The sequence below is a fragment of the Chelonia mydas genome, chromosome 10 (assembly GCF_015237465.2).
Source record: "Chelonia mydas isolate rCheMyd1 chromosome 10, rCheMyd1.pri.v2, whole genome shotgun sequence".
NCBI lineage: Eukaryota > Metazoa > Chordata > Testudines > Cheloniidae > Chelonia > Chelonia mydas.
In genome coordinates this window covers 7,008,273-7,023,497 of record NC_051250.2, presented here as the reverse complement: position 1 = coordinate 7,023,497, position 15,225 = coordinate 7,008,273, and the positions used below count along the sequence as shown (strand labels likewise).

General features: G+C 50.8%; 2 protein-coding genes across 4 annotated transcripts in view; one reads left to right on the top strand and one right to left on the bottom strand.

The window, feature by feature from the left end:
• The window catches only part of SHMT1 (serine hydroxymethyltransferase 1), a 15,008-nt gene extending 5,650 nt beyond the window's left edge, over window positions 1-9,358 (bottom strand). Inside the window, exons 1-8 of the mRNA XM_043524255.1 lie at window positions 9,300-9,358; window positions 6,387-6,522; window positions 5,106-5,251; window positions 4,584-4,699; window positions 4,190-4,350; window positions 2,665-2,746; window positions 1,741-1,953; window positions 655-771 (exon numbers count right to left, since the gene is read on the bottom strand). Of these exons, the coding sequence (XP_043380190.1) occupies window positions 655-771; window positions 1,741-1,953; window positions 2,665-2,746; window positions 4,190-4,350; window positions 4,584-4,699; window positions 5,106-5,251; window positions 6,387-6,488 (937 nt within the window). The 5' untranslated portion in view covers window positions 6,489-6,522; window positions 9,300-9,358. The remainder of the gene's footprint in view (window positions 1-654; window positions 772-1,740; window positions 1,954-2,664; window positions 2,747-4,189; window positions 4,351-4,583; window positions 4,700-5,105; window positions 5,252-6,386; window positions 6,523-9,299) is intronic.
• The window catches only part of LOC102945634 (chemokine-like receptor 1), a 25,529-nt gene extending 10,304 nt beyond the window's left edge, over window positions 1-15,225 (top strand). The window contains exons 1-2 of one of the 3 annotated variants that reach the window (XM_043524260.1): window positions 9,740-9,875; window positions 13,506-15,225. In XM_043524260.1, the coding sequence (XP_043380195.1) occupies window positions 13,520-14,605 (1,086 nt within the window). In that variant the 5' untranslated portion in view covers window positions 9,740-9,875; window positions 13,506-13,519 and the 3' untranslated portion in view covers window positions 14,606-15,225. Of the gene's footprint in view, window positions 1-9,739; window positions 9,876-10,104; window positions 10,963-13,505 lie in introns of those variants that run through there. The other 2 variants (XM_037910341.2, XM_037910340.2) reach the window with 2 other exon arrangements.

The window sequence follows — 15,225 nt, the reverse complement described above, 5'->3', positions numbered from 1 at the left end:
AGAAGGGTTCCAGCCAGAGGATGATACTCTGCTGTTCTTCAGTGCTGGCTATCAGAGGATCTCAAAGCTCGCTGCAAACTGACTAACCCTCCCTCCCTCTGAACTGTGGGGCCATGGTACAGCTGGGGAAAGAGGCAGAGAGGAATCTGACCCAGAATGACAGGAAGTCCGGGCTCCCCACTCTCATGCTGGGGCCTGCCTATGGAGGTAAGGTCAGCCCTGGGTCGCCAGCCCTTGACCTTCATATCCCCATGCGCTGCCAGCAGCCTTGATCACCTTCAGTACTGGAGTTTTAGCTCCCAGATGGTACAAGGTAAGAGGCAGTACTAGAGACCAGCAGAATATTGGGCAGCAGGGCGGCTCCAAACTCTTGTCTGGGTGCTGGTCCCGGGGGGCTGCAAACTCATCCTTAACACTTCATCCATGGGACCCTGCACTGGGCCCTGCCTCCCCAGCTTGTGTGACCCGGCTGGGACTCCCACATGGAGCCAAATATCCCTTTGGCCGTCAGCTGCAGGGAGCACTGTTAAGCAAAAAGCGCATTTTCTCCTGCTTCAAGCCCTGCAACTTTGGCTGGAACTAGAAACCCCCCAGGCCCTGCGTGGTGGTGCAGCGCTAAAGTTCAGCCACTGAGCAGCCCTCCGGGGCCCCTACCTGCAATGGCATGGTTGTGAGGCCCTCCCTGAAGCCCTGGGAAGACGGCCTGGTTGATGGGGCTTTCCAGGTTGTATGGAATTTCCTTGCCAGTCTTGGGATCCACGCTGCGAGCTCCTAGGAGGGAAGGGGGATGGTCACTGTCTATGGGGCCCAGCTCACTCATTGTTCTTCATGCGACTTCCCCCATGTTCTGTACCTGGGTGGGTTTAATCAGTCTCGTTTTAACCCCGTCGTGGCTGGAGTCAGGACGTCACAACACTGCGCCCCAGCAGCGTGCTTGGAGCTGTGCAGAGCCTGCAAGTTCCACAGGCCATAGCAAACTCAAAGCGCACCGGAATAGGTGGGCACCAGCTTGGTGGTAGGCAGGAGTGGGAGAGGAGGGTGGTGGGCTTAGCAGAAGGAGTGAGCTGAGGAGGGATTTGAATGAGGAAAGGGTGAATGTGTAACCCACTCTTTGGTGCTCTGGCCCCTTTAAGGGGTGACGGGGGCCACAGCCTGAGGCTGATGAGCCTGCGACAGCCTTGCCGGACGAAGGTAGATCTTTTAGCTCAGGCAATAGAGGCTCAAGCCTTAAAATCCACAGCCCCTGGTTCAATCCTTGCTGCCCCTGACCCAGGCCTGTACAGGGAACTGAGCTGGGCTAGGCAGGGAGGGCCAGGCAGGGGGCAGCATGGAAGAGAACTCAAGGGAATGGCAAACCAGGATTCATTGGCAAAGCCAGGCTCAGGGTGGAGTGAAGAGAGAGCTGAGAGGGAAGCCTGGCTGGGCAGAGCCGAGGAACCCAGACTGAGAAGCTTTGCGAGAGGGTGATGATAAATCTGTCCAGCTCCACCCTGGGAGCATCACTGACCACATGCAGCCTGGGACTTCGTCAAATCCGTTTGGGGATCTAATACAGCAATGGGAAGGACAAGCCCTTTTTCCCCTTCTCTGAAAGCTGCAAGCTTTGCTTCCATGGTTCCTGCCAGCCAGAGGGAAGAGGCACCAGCCTTGGCTCCTATTCCGCACTAGCTCAAAGGTCCCCAATGGCCCACCCGGCCCAGCCCAGGGCCTTTCATCCTCTGCTCACTCCATGGCCCAAACCTTTCCTATAGAAGATCATGCCGGCCCGGCAGCCTCTCAGCGTCTTGTGAGTCGTGGTCGACACAACGTCACAGTGTTCAAATGGCGACGGCACCACACCGGCTGCCACCAAGCCGCTGATGTGGGCCATGTCGGCCAGGAGGTAAGCTCCGTTCTCATCCGCGATCTTCCTCATGCGGGCGTAGTCCAGGTTACGCGAGTAACAGCTGACGCCTAGGCCAGGAGAAAACACCAGCCTCAGGGTGTGTCTACTGTGTGATTGACACCCCTGAGTTAGTTCTAATGGAGCTAGCTTATGCATCAATAGCGGTGTAGCCGCGGCAGCATGGCTGTACAACCCACCCAAAGCCTGGGTAATTAGTCAGGCAGCTCTCCTAGCACGAGACCACACGGAGGAAATATTTCGAAATCCAGGAGCCAGACCATGGCAGGGGCCCAGGATTTGGCTGTAAGAGGCCAGGGTGAGACAAGTGGCAGGAAAAGCCTGACTGCCCCTTAGGGAGAGACAGACACCGGGTCACCAACATAGCAGCTGCTGAACTGCCCCCCAGAGTCTTTGGGCTCACTGATCCAAACCAGTGCATCCCTGCGGAGCCTGAAGATGGGAAGAGAGGGGTGAGTGACTTGCTGGTGGCCACGCAATGCGCTGGTCGTGGCAGAACACAGGAATCCTGATTCCTAGTCCCCTGGTCTAACTACAAGGCCCCCTGCCCAAGTCGCCGCAGTATCAGCACAGAGGCAGCTCAGAACATAAGGCAGGATGCTGCGTGTTTGCTGAAATTTGCCACGCTGCTCCCGAGTGTCTAGCCAGCGACTAAGCCCTGTGGCTGGGATCTTTCAATAGCCTGGAGGAAAGGATTTTGAACAGATTCTACCTGCTGCCCAGAGCCTCCGACAGCTGCTTTTCCTTCCCCAGCCGCTTACCTGCTATGATCAACTTTGGGTGGAATAAACGGGCGTTCTCCTCCAGCCGGTCGTAGTCGATATAGCCAGTGTTGGGATTGACCTGGTAAGGGAGCAGCAAGAAGAGACATGAAGGGTAAGCACCATGTGATGCCTCTCTAGCCTTAGAGGAGAGACAGCTACATCTCGCTCCGCAGCAGTGCTCGCTCTGCAGCACTGCCCACCCCAGCTCTCCCGTGAAGCCCTCGTAGAGTTAAAGGGTTAATGACGGTGGCTCCCTGATGGGTCTGCAGAGCAGACAGTGGCTATCCCCTGCTCACTGGAGTTGTCAGAGAATCTCCTGCTTGGCTTTCTGCACCGCCATGGTCTGATCTTCCTGGCATCCTCCATTAAAGAACCACAGGTCAAATCAGCTGTTGGACCCCGTGACTTCACCCAGCAAGTCGTTACCAAGTGCAGGAGGGAGCAACTGGCCCCCATCTGTTCTCTGAGAACACAGAGCCCAAGGTCAGTCATTAATAGCCTAGTGTCACACTGAACAGTAACAAAATGGGCATTCAGGCTCAATATGGCAGCCCTAATACCACACCAGCCAGAGAATTTGCCATGTTTAATAAGAGGGAACCTTTACAGAGCGGGTCAAAGACGTTAACACAGTTTGGGAACCAACCTGTGAAAGGTAAATATCACTGTTCCCATTTGATAGGAAAACTGAGGCACTGAAGTGACTAACCCAGGGTCACCCACTGAATCACTGGCGGAGCTGGCAACAGAGATCAGATCTCCCGAGTCCTGGGCGGAGGCTCAGCTCACACGGCCCTTGTGATTGGAATATAAATGTGAGCTTAGCAAGATCCTGGCTAATTCGTACTTCCACCCAGGTGAGTGCTGGTTTCATCAGGGGCTCCATCTCTGCTGAAATAACCCTGCAGTCGTTGCTGATGCGGCTCCAACTCACTGAGGAAGCTACTGGGAGAAGTTTGGGCAATTGCAGCAGAAGTTTTCACCCATGTCAGCTGGGTTCTTAGTGCAAATGCTGGCTTAACCCACCCATCAGAGTCTGGCCCAGCTTTTGTTCCATTCCCGCTTTGGGACAATGGCCACAGAGTTGGAACGCTGCATGCCTCCTTCCTCCAACTTGAGACCGGAGCCCTATTCAGGGCTCAGTAGAGCCGGCACACGCTGGATAGGCCATCAGAGCTCTGGAGGGTTAAGGCCCTGAGCTAATGTCTATCGAAGCCAATAGAAAGACACGTCCCCCCCCCGCCCACCTTCAGTGGGCTCTGGATCGGGCCCTGGATCAGGCCCTGAGTGTTCGTGCTGTGGCCCATCAGCCTCCAGCATCACCATTTGTCTTAGGAAGACTATTTAACCCTTCGATATCCACCATCATAGCACACCCTCTCTTTGCTAATACGGGGCACACTAAGAAATCCCAGTACCTCAGGCAGAGCATGAAGTCAGCGTAAGTCGCTTGCATGGAAGAGGGGTGACAATTGCTGGCCTCCACTGATCTCCCCACAATCAGCCGGGTGGAGTCCCTTACCTTGTAGGGCATGGATTCAAAGAAGATTGAGGTAGCTGAGATTTTCTTCTTGTCCGTCATGAAGCCATGTGTCAGGTGCCCCCCATCAGGCAAGTCCAGACCCATGATCCTGCCATGGGGCTCCACCAGGGCCGTGTACACCGCAAAGTTAGCGGGGGAGCCTACAACAAAAGGCAGCCCCCTGAGCACACAGAGCGCTTGGTACCGCTGCTCTCGGGGCGGGAGAGAGTCCGGGCTGTGACCTTGGGAAGGGGTTTTTAAAGCAGTCCCCTCTATTGAGCACTCACACGTGTACCCAGCCCAGGGAGGGATGACTGAGTTAGGGAATGCAGGGGTCCCAATGGCTCTGCCATCCCCTTTCTCCTACTCCCAGGGAGGATCTGGGCTTTGTTACCTGAGTATGGCTGGACATTGACCCCCCATTTCTGTGGGTCCAGCCTGTAAGCCTCCAGAGCTCTCTTCTGGCAGAGGATCTCCAGCTCATCCACAAACTCTGTCCCGCCATAGTACCTACGACACGGATGAGAAAAGCAGGAGTCTTACCACATCAGCGATGCCACAAGTTTCCATCCCCAATGCCAGTGGCAGAGTAAGAGCTAACCGGACCCCTCTTCCCTCCCCCAGGGGTCTGTGGAGGATCCGCCTTATGCTCCTCAGGCTCAGCAGTGACAGTCCTAGCAGGAACGGCGGGAAGCTGCAGGGCGACAGCCCACGTTGGCCTCACTCCACAAGGAGCGAAGTGCGGTGCGTCTGTTCCTGCCTTGGGAAAGGAACAATTTACAGCCGGTGGCTGCTTGGACCTGTAATGGAGCAGCAATCACTTCCTCGAGGACAGGGAGCCAAGCCCGGGAGGGTTGGACTCTCTCCCACCCCCAGAGAACACCCTTTGGATGTGAATCTCTCCCACATTCCACACCTCTGTCCCGGGTACCCTTCCGAGTATTTATTGTTCATGCAGGAGCCCAGGGCCTCCAGAACCGCTCGACTTGCAAAGTTCTCGGACGCAATCAGCTCCAACCCAAGCCTCTGGCGCCGCTTCTCTTTCTTGATGAGGTCGTACACCTTTAAGAGAGAAGAAGCCCCATCCTTATCAGTTCTGTACAGAGCATCAGATGCTGGGAGGCACTCTCTCTAAGGCAAAAAAGCAACAGATGGTAGAATGGAAAAATACAGAGACATCCCGCCATGGACAAGGGAGGCAAGAATCCTTTCTCCTGTGGCTCTGAACTTGGAACCCTGGACTCAGTTCTGGGCATCATTCTATCAGAAAGATACTGACAAACTGGAGCGAGTGCAGAGAAGAGCAAGGAGAGACCGGGGGAGGGAGGCTGACTCTCTGCAGTTAAAAATAGAATTTGGCTAAGGGAATGTAGACAAGGGGGAGACAAATCTACAAATACTGGAAAGATGGAAATATGCAGGATCGGGAGAAGTTATTTAGGGCGGTGCCAGGGGGAATAACCTAGGCCTAACACGATGAAATTAAGGACACATTAGCCTGCATGTTAGATGTTTCCCAAAAATGAGCATTTGGAGGAACATGTAAATTGAATGGAGCAAGGCACTATGGCAGTGAAAATTGGCTGGAAGAAAGAAACAGACAACGTAACAGCTCATCTAAATTTCTAATGGCTATAGATCGCCCCTTCTCATTTGCTCCATTGTCATGTAACAATGTGCTAGATGCAAGGGCCACAGCTATGCTCATTTCCTATAAATAATATCCGATCCCACAGAGGAAAGACCCTGGGCCTGAGAAATCTGGGATGAGACACTGAATAGACCTATTATGTGGCACAGCTATAGGCCACCATGTGGGAGTGTTGGGTTTTGAGGGACCTTCAGACTCACGGCAGCAGGGGCTGGGAACACCATGGAGGTGATGCTCCCAGACACTGGTGAGGAGAGCTACCAAGCATTCTCCTTTGCCACCCCCCTTGGGGCTGCAGCATGTGGCAGAGGGAATGGGAAATGAGGTGAGTGGAGGCAAGTGACAACCCAGGACTGGCTGACCAAACTTGGACTGACCTGCCATCCCGAGTCACTGCCTCAGGAAGATCAACATCCCTTTGGCTGCATGGGTCCCAGAGCTGGGAGGATGAATCAAGATCTCCTGCTGCGATTGCTTGGGTTTCCCCTCGGCCAAAACACACGCAACCCTTTCCCCACCACAAAAACTGGAAAAAAGCCTTCTCACCTCTGGGTCACTGGCATCAAGCGGCTCCACGACCATCTTGTTATGGGACACCCAGAGTTCAGCAGTGGGGAGCTCTGCATTGACATTGGTTAAGTGAGCCATGCCGGGGGCAGTTGCTTGCTTGGTGTAACGTGGTCTGAAAACGAACAGAGTGGGACAGTTTGTAGAGCACTGTTAAAAACAGCCACCCACCAGAGGTGAACGCTCCCTGTAGCACTCCTGTATTGTTTTTAAATAGATTCCTTCCCAGGCTGTGACCTGATGTTCCAGTTTGCAGCCTGCAGTGAATTAAGTTTTATAAATTATAAGACCCAGTAAATCTATGAATACAGGGCCTGATCCAAATCCATGGAAAGAAAGTATTTCAGTGAGGTTTGGACCAAGCTGATAATGAAAACCCTACAATTCTTAGAGACCTCATCCATTTAAAATCTAGTTCTTTTTTTTTTTTTTCTTTTTAAAGTGTGTCATTTCAGGACTATCCCTGCCCCTGCCAATTGTTGTGGTTCTACAATCACTTTGTTATTTTAGCTGTTTTTTCTTTCGCTTGTTCCTGGGTCAGAGATCCACACATACAACCGGGGAAACTGTTGACCTGACTCTACACAGGAAATAGCAAAACTGGGCATTTGCCAGCACTCGGTGTGGTTAAAATCACACTGACGAGAGAGAAGCATTGTTTTTCCTCCAAACTCTTAGTTCTAGAAATGTTAAGAACTACTTGTAACAGTAGTTGGTAAATACATTTTTGGACAGAGGTATGTTGTTTTTTAATAGCTTCTCTACTTAAAGGGACAGTCTGCTGGATACATACAAGAGATATTAAATTCAGCATGTCTGATAAATGTCTCTGGCACCCTTATTTACAAGTAGCACCTTGCGTGCAGGAGTAGTCCCATGTAAGACCACAGGATTTCTCATACGAGCAAGGCCCTGCTCACTATGAATACAGGTTGCAGAGCAGGTCGAAGGCCCAGAGCATGTGCTGTGCTTCTCAAGCTATCTGATGTGGGGGACTGGCAATTTTTTTTTCCAATGTGTGCACAGACTGGCAGCCGATGGCTCGTGGACCAGCACCGGTCTGCGGACCACCACTTTGAGTAGCACTGTGGAACACTGGATCCATGCCAAGCTCCATATTTACAGTAAACATGACAATCAGGCCTGACCAATTCCATCCAAAAAGCTACGCATCCACTAATCAAAGTCCACCACTGTGACTTCTGTGGAGATCATAAGCTAACAAGCATAAACTCTCAACGAGTCATGAAGGGACAGAACAGCCTCTGTCTTACTCAAAAACAAAAACTCCTTTTAAACATTAACTCCTCAAGGCTAGTGAAAGGTCATGTACAGCTAATTAGGCAATCGCATTTGTTTGCTAATGCCAAATAACTAAAGTCCATTTGGAAATCTGTCTGCCCTGGCTTGGAAAGGAACAGCTGGTTAGAAGAGTTCCTCCCCCCTGCAATTCTAAATGTACCTTCATTTCCCCATGAATCTGCTGTTATCTCTTTGTGGCTCTGTAAATTCTGCATATCAGAAATGCTGAATTGCAAAAATGGAATCAGAATGAGATGTTGCTTAGGTTGGAAAAGTAGGATTGGCCATTCCATCCCGGCTGATATCCCAGCTCCTGCCAGACCAGATCATCATTAATGAATAAATAAGCTCTTGTATAGCATTTTTCACTGGTATATCCCCAAGTACTTTACAGAAGGTGGGTGAACAAGTACTGTTCTCTCCACTTCACCGATGGGGAAACCAAGGTTAAGCAAATTGCCAAAATTCACAAAGTGGCAGAAATGGAACCCGGTGTACAGAATTGAGTGTCTCCCTCCCTCCCATTCCAGGGCCCTAACCCCTGGACCATGCTATCTGTTAAGAGCTTATCATTTAGTCAGTGCTATACAGGAAAGAAGATACAGTCCCTGATCCAAGGATCATATCTGACCCACCGGTCCATCAGATCCTGTATCTCAACTTTGGCAGTAGCCAACACCTGATGCTTCAGGAAAAGCACTATGTAGTTCACTTTGTGCCCTTCAGCTAGAGTCTGTGTTATACATTTTGGCTGGAGACAGCTACCGTTCAAATTATAAAATATTACAATCAGTAAAATAATTATAATTTTCCTATGCATCTGCAGTAGGCCTCAGAGAAAAGATTGTTTTAGACAGAAGGGGAGTGTAGAAACCATTCCCTCCCACTTCAAGAACTTTAACTACTTTCAGTCACTGATTTAAGAGGAAATTTAGTTTGCATTTGAAACCCACTTTCCCAACAACCCCAGATCTGTGTGTCCTGCTGCAAAAGAGGGAGGAAATCACTTTCCATCTCAACAGTGATTTTGCTTCAACCTCTGCTATGTTACCTTCAATTTCAGTTCTGCCACCCCAGCCAGCGAGGTGCTGCGGGCATATAAGAGACAGGCAGGCATTCTGTGATTATTTCACTAGGAGGGTGGTGAATCACTGGAATGGGTTACCTAGGGAGATGGTGGAATCTCCATCCTTAGAGGTTTTTAAGACCTGGCTTGACAAAGCCCTGGCTGGGATGATTTAGTTGGTGTTGGCCTTGCTTTGAGCTGGGGGTTCGACTAGATCCTGAGGTCCCTTCCAACGCTGATATTTTATGATTCTAGGGATCCCCAAAATAGTAGCATCAAGATCCTGGCTCCAACTTTCTGTTGCTTTCCCAGCCCCCAATGCAAAAGGCAGAGGCAGCTGCTGCTAAACTCCTTTCAGCTCAGCTCAGCCCAGCCAAGGCACAAAGCCCATACCGTTCTGCAGATGGGGCGAGAGACAGCGACCCCCCAACCCACGTGCTGGAGCTAAAGCTAACTGATGTCGCCCCCGGCAGAAATGTACCCGGATCCCAGTGAACCTGGCCCAGGGGCTACTCTAGACTTACAGCCCCGACGGGAACCCGCCGCCCTTACCAGGCTCCAGGGGCGGCCGCAGACTCGATCCACTCGCACCTCGGGCACCCCCGGGACTGGAACGTTCAGACTCGCCCCGCCTCGCTCGAGCTGCCGCCGGTCCCCGCGCATGGAACCCTCGGAATCGCCTCAACCAATCGGAGGCACGCGTGCGATCCGTCCCGCCCTCTGCCCCACGCTATTGGCCCAGGCCGAGCTCGCCGGCCAGCTGGGTCTTACCTGTCCCGGAGCAGCACGTGGGTGGTCGGTGCAGCGGGTGGGTGGGCAGCGCCCCTCGCCCGGGCCACGGGGGGTGGCGAGGGAGGACGAGGGGCCCGATGCCCAGCGGGAGGGGAGCATGGCCGCCGGCAGGAGCGGGGGAAATCCGCCCCCGGAGGGCGGCAAGGGGGGTCTCCCACCAGCTGCTAGGAGCGGGCTGAGGAAGGGAGAGCGCTTTGCCTCTGGGAGCCTGGCTCACGCCCAGAGCTCTTTACTCTCCGGGTCCTCGCAGTGCATGGCTTCGCCTTCCCCCCCGTAGGCACCTGCGTTACTGCAACTGTGACCCACTGGTGAGTGTCTGTTACAGACTCCCCCCCATCTGGGCCAGTCCACAGAGACTAGGAGTCATTGCAGCCAGAGCTGGCGCTAGGCGTAAGCAGGCTAAGCAACTGCTTAGGGCCCTGAGCAGCTCAAGCACCTGCCCCCCACCTCCTATAAATTATTAGTATGTGGGGTGGGGGGATATGCTCGTTTAGGGCCCCCAGTGGGCTCGGATCGGCTCTGCACAGCCCAGGTGCAATGGTTGCTCTGTAGCTCAAGCTGCAGTTGCACATGCTTTATAGCTGTGCAGGTCAATGGTTCTGTCCCCAGCGTATCAGCCAAGAGGGAAGCGGACACACAACATTAAGGATGTGATTTTGAATTAATGACTCCTAGAAGGGGGCACAACTTCTGCAGGCGCCCGTGCGTCTCACATGGCAGAGGACAGAGCGAGATCGAAAGCAGTAAGAGCAGGTTCCCTCCTGTTCTCAGTACAAGTTAAAAAGCCAGGAGGAAAAACTTCCCCTGATGTGGACAGACAGGAGGCTCAGCACTATGGGGCAATCTTACCCCGGGACACGAATAGACACTGAGGATCAACCCCCAAATACAATGTGAAGCCTCATTCTGGGCAGATTGTGCCCACCTCAGAGGGTCTCTCAAGGCATCTGTCCCTTTGTGATCCTCTCGGGGAATTCTCTTTGACTTGTGATCCTAATACAATAGTGAATTTGGGCCACATGTACCCAGCATTACAGCTTCCACTTGGGATGGGGTTGGATCACTTGGCACATTTTCACAGCTGCACCTTTGAGACGTCTTTCATCCTGCCAACCACAGTGATTGCTTAGGACAACATCTCAGGACAGGCTATGGCCAGAGATGCCAACGGGTTAAATTCTACTCCCTGTAAATTGAGGAACAAGAGGTTGGAATAAATGATACCCCGTAAATTCCCCGTGAATTCAGGCCATGGAAAGACCAAACAAGCGAACCTGAATCACTCTCAGAGCCACTCACTGTCTCAGAAGCTTCTTGACAATAAGCCCAGCGGCTGCACTGCTCACTGTGCCCAGAAGCTGAGAGCAGAGAAGCGGTGAGAAGCATACGGCAGCGGTGAGTGCTCCCAAGTGAATCCGAGTGCCAGGAATTAAATGGGGGTGGGAGGCCGTGAAAAAAGCAGGAGGTGGCTGGGACTTCAAAGGGGGATTTGCTTGTAAATGGGAGAAAGTCTGTCCTACTAGATTATAATAAATTATTATACTTAAAATGTATCCCAAAAGGCACCTTGCTGTAACAGAATTCAATCATAAAGCACCAGGTAACAGCATCCCTGAGGGCTAGAATAAGGTACCATTCAGTGCACGAAAGACTCAGGCCCTACCAGCATCTCTGGCGAGATGCAGGGCCATTCAGAGCACGTGAGTGGAGGTGTGGGCTGAGGTCTGCTGGCAAGAGAGGGGTTTTTTTTGCTAGCTTGCCTATGTCTGATTAATTTCCTGGGTAGTTTTCACCTGGGCTATGATCCTGAGTCCACTGAAATTGATGGCAAAACATCCACTGATTTCTAGGGGACCTGGATTTCACCCATGACTTTTAGAGCAGTGACAAGACCACATGCCCATCCTAAGATGTTCCATTCGGTAGTGACCGTATCACGCTGACTGAGATAAAGAGTAGCTTCTGTGCCCAGTGTCAACACAGAGCCTAAACCTCTAGGGTCTCCAGGACCAATTCAGTGCCAGCCTTTGGAATACCATCTCCTCCCAACTGGAGCGGCACCTGTACATAACTCTTCCACATAAATGTGCTCCTTCCTGGAGGCAGGCATGCCAAACTCGTGAAAAAAACACAGAAATTGGACTTGTTTTTGGCTTAATTGGCTTGTGGGTTGCTTGTTGGCTAGTTGTTGGTTTGTTGCTTGTAGCTTGTTGCTTCTTTTTTTGGACCGGCTCCTGGCAAGCAGGGGCAAGGTGGGGAGAGAGTCACGGGTGCACAGCAGGCCCACCACAGTCCCAGACTGCACGCCGGGGGATCTAGTCACATAGAGTGTTGGGGTTCTTAGGGATTGGCCTGTTTGGCCTTGTTTTGAGATGGGATTCGCTTGATTTCTGCTTATTGTGAAAGTCAGGGTGCTTATTTACAGTGTGAAAGTTGGCAACTGTGCTTGGAGGGAAATAGAGACTTTCTGTGTGTGGCTTTCTTCTTTTTTGCTGCTTTCAGAGTAGCAGCCGTGTTAGTCTGTATTCGCAAAAAGAACAGGAGGACTTGTGACACCTTAGAGACTAACCAATTTATTTGAGCATAAGCTTTCGTGAGCTACAGCTCACTTCATCGGATGCATTCAGTGGCTGAACTGTTGCCAGCTGTGTCCACATATCTATTCAGGGGACATCATCATAGGGCCTAATCACATCAGCCATGCTATCAGAGGTTCGTTCACCTGCACATCTACCAATGTGATATATGCCATCATGTGCCAGCAATGCCCCTCTGCCATGTACATTGGTCAAACTGGACAGTCTCTACATAAAAGAATAAATGGACACAAATCAGACGTCAAGAATTATAACATTCAAAAACCAGTTGGAGAACAGTTCACTCTCTTTGGTCACTCGATTACAGACCTAAAAGTTGCAATTCTTCAACAAAAAAACTTCAAAAACAGACTCCAACGAGAGACTGCTGAATTGGAATTAATTTGCAAACTGGATACAATTAACTTAGGCTTGAATAGAGACTAGGAGTGGATGTGTCATTACACAAAGTAAAACTATTTTCCCATGTTTATTCCCCCCCCTCCCGCTGTTCCTCAGACTTTCTTGTCAACTGCTGGAAATGGTCCATCTTGATTATCACTACAAAAGGTTCTCCCCGCTCCCCCTCCCCCCCCTTCTCTCCTGTTGGTAATAGCTCACCTTAAGTGATCACTCTCTTGTTACAGTGTGTATGGTGACACCCATTGTTTCATGTTCTCTGTGTATATAAATCTCCCCACTGTATTTTCCACTGAATGCATCCGATGAAGTGAGCTGTAGCTCACAAAAGCTTATGCTCAAATAAATTTGTTAGTCTCTAAGGTGCCAAGAGTCCTCCTTTTCTTTTTTGCTGTTAGAGAAGAAAAGCATCCCGGTGCGATTCTCCCTGTGAGTTGGGTATTGTGCTTTCTAGGCATTCTGGAGTCTGCATCAATTATTTTTGTCTTGATGGATTTCAGAGTTTCCATTTATAGTAGTGGGACTCTGAGGTGCTCCCATGGCGGCTGAGCTTACGCCTGAATATCTTACTTTAACTGCTGGACAAAATCAGGCACCAGATACAGGGCTCATTTAGGACCAGTTTCCGCCCTCTGATATTCACACACAGCTCTTCCCTACTCCTAGCTGTGGCACTGTCTTGCTGGGATCTGGGCCAAGGTACTTAAATGCCTTATGCCTCACTTTCCCCATCCGTAACGTAGGTCTGCCTTTGTAAACTGTTGTTGAGAATCTCAGATGAAAAGCTCTAGATAAGCATTGTCAATACTAAATGTTAGTTATTTCCCAGACTCAGGGTCTTACGGGTTTTTGGTGCGCTGTTGTTGGCAAAGATTCTCACCTCACACTGAGTGCCTGGCAACTGCCAGTGATGCAAATAATAGCAGAAGTGTGCTTGTCTAGTTTCAGGAGCCCAGATGGTGATGGAGAACATCTCTTCCTCTTCACTGTTCTTGACCAGCTCCACCACTCAGCATGAAAACTCCACTGTGTCCAATTACTTCTCTGGCCTCCAAAAGAGCATGCATATCCTTTCCATGGTGGTCTACAGCATTGCGTGTCTGCTGGGGGTGACAGGCAATGGCCTTGTCATCTGGATCGCTGGCTTCAAGATGAAGAAGACAGTTAATGCCGTGTGGTTTCTAAACCTGGCTGTTGCCGATTTCATCTTCACCTTTTTTCTGCCCTTCAGCATTGCCTACACTGCCCTGGGCTTTCACTGGCCATTTGGGAAGCTCCTGTGCAAATTGAACAGCGCCATTGCCTTCCTCAACATGTTTGCTAGCGTCTTCCTCTTAATGGTGATCAGCATAGACCGATGCATTTCGGTGATCTGCCCTGTGTGGTCTCGTAACCACCGGACACCAAAGTTGGCTTCCAACATTGCCCTGGTCACATGGGTCCTAGCCTTCATCATCAGCTCTCCGTATCTTGTTTTTCGAGACACTGCTACTAATTCGAAGAACGTCACCAGCTGTTACAATAACTTTGCCCTGTCTGATGACTATAAATCTGAGGCGACACGTCGGCTGTGGAAAATGAGGCACAAAGCTATGATCGTAACCAGATTCTTATGTGGGTTCCTCATTCCCTTCACCGTGATCGTCGTCTGCTACAGCATCATTGCTGTCAGGATGAAAAGGAGCCATCTAGCCAGATCCACTAAGCCTTTCAGGATCATTGTTGCTGTCACAGTGTCGTTTTTCCTCTGCTATTTTCCGTACCATGTCTTCTGCTTGCTTGAAATGTCTAAAAACTCTTCCAATCAGGAGCTGAAAATGGCCCTTTACATAGGGATCCCCTTGGTTTCCAGTCTTGCCTTCTTCAACAGCTGTATCAACCCCATCCTCTATGTCTTTGTGGGGCAGGACTTCAAGGAGAAGTTCCGACAGTCCATTCTCTCTGCCTTTGAGGGGGCCTTCAGTGAGGACTCCATCCTGAACACCCTGGCCAGCAAGAGAAAATCCAGAGCCACTTCTGAAGCAGAAATTCCAGGGGTTTAATCAGTAGCTAATGGCCCAAATTTCAGTGTTAAGTTACAGGAGACCCAGTTCTGTCCTCTGCCAGTGCAGTTCCCGTGGATTTCAGTCAGAGTCGTATTGTGTCACTGAAGGCAGAAATGGGCTCTGGGTGGTAAAGAAGTGTGATTTGCTCCAGTTTGGATGTGCAAAACCCAGGGTGACTTACACACCAAGGAGGTGAAACAGCTGGATGGAGCGGGGCTGTAGAATGAAAAGCAACTGACAGAGGGTTGTTAAATAAAGTAGCAACTCCCTGCCATGTACACTTTACACTCTCCTATTTGTTGCTTTTCCTGCTATTTCTGCCTTTTTCATTTCCCTCAGTGTAAGTGGCACTCATTTTGACACACCCACGGAGGACCAGATCAGTGCAAGTTACTCTGTTTGTGCCATTCTGCTCATTTTTAACTTGAAACATAAGCACTGAATGTGGCCCAGAGAATTTAATGCCAGCCGGGTTATACCCAGTCTGCACTTGGCCCGTTATTTCGAGATGTAGCTTGTCTGTTTTATTGCCCTGCCTTGACTGATACCCGCTGCAGCGTTCCCTTGGAAAAAACCTAATATGTGCTTAGCAAAATGTGTTCCACAATATCCATGTT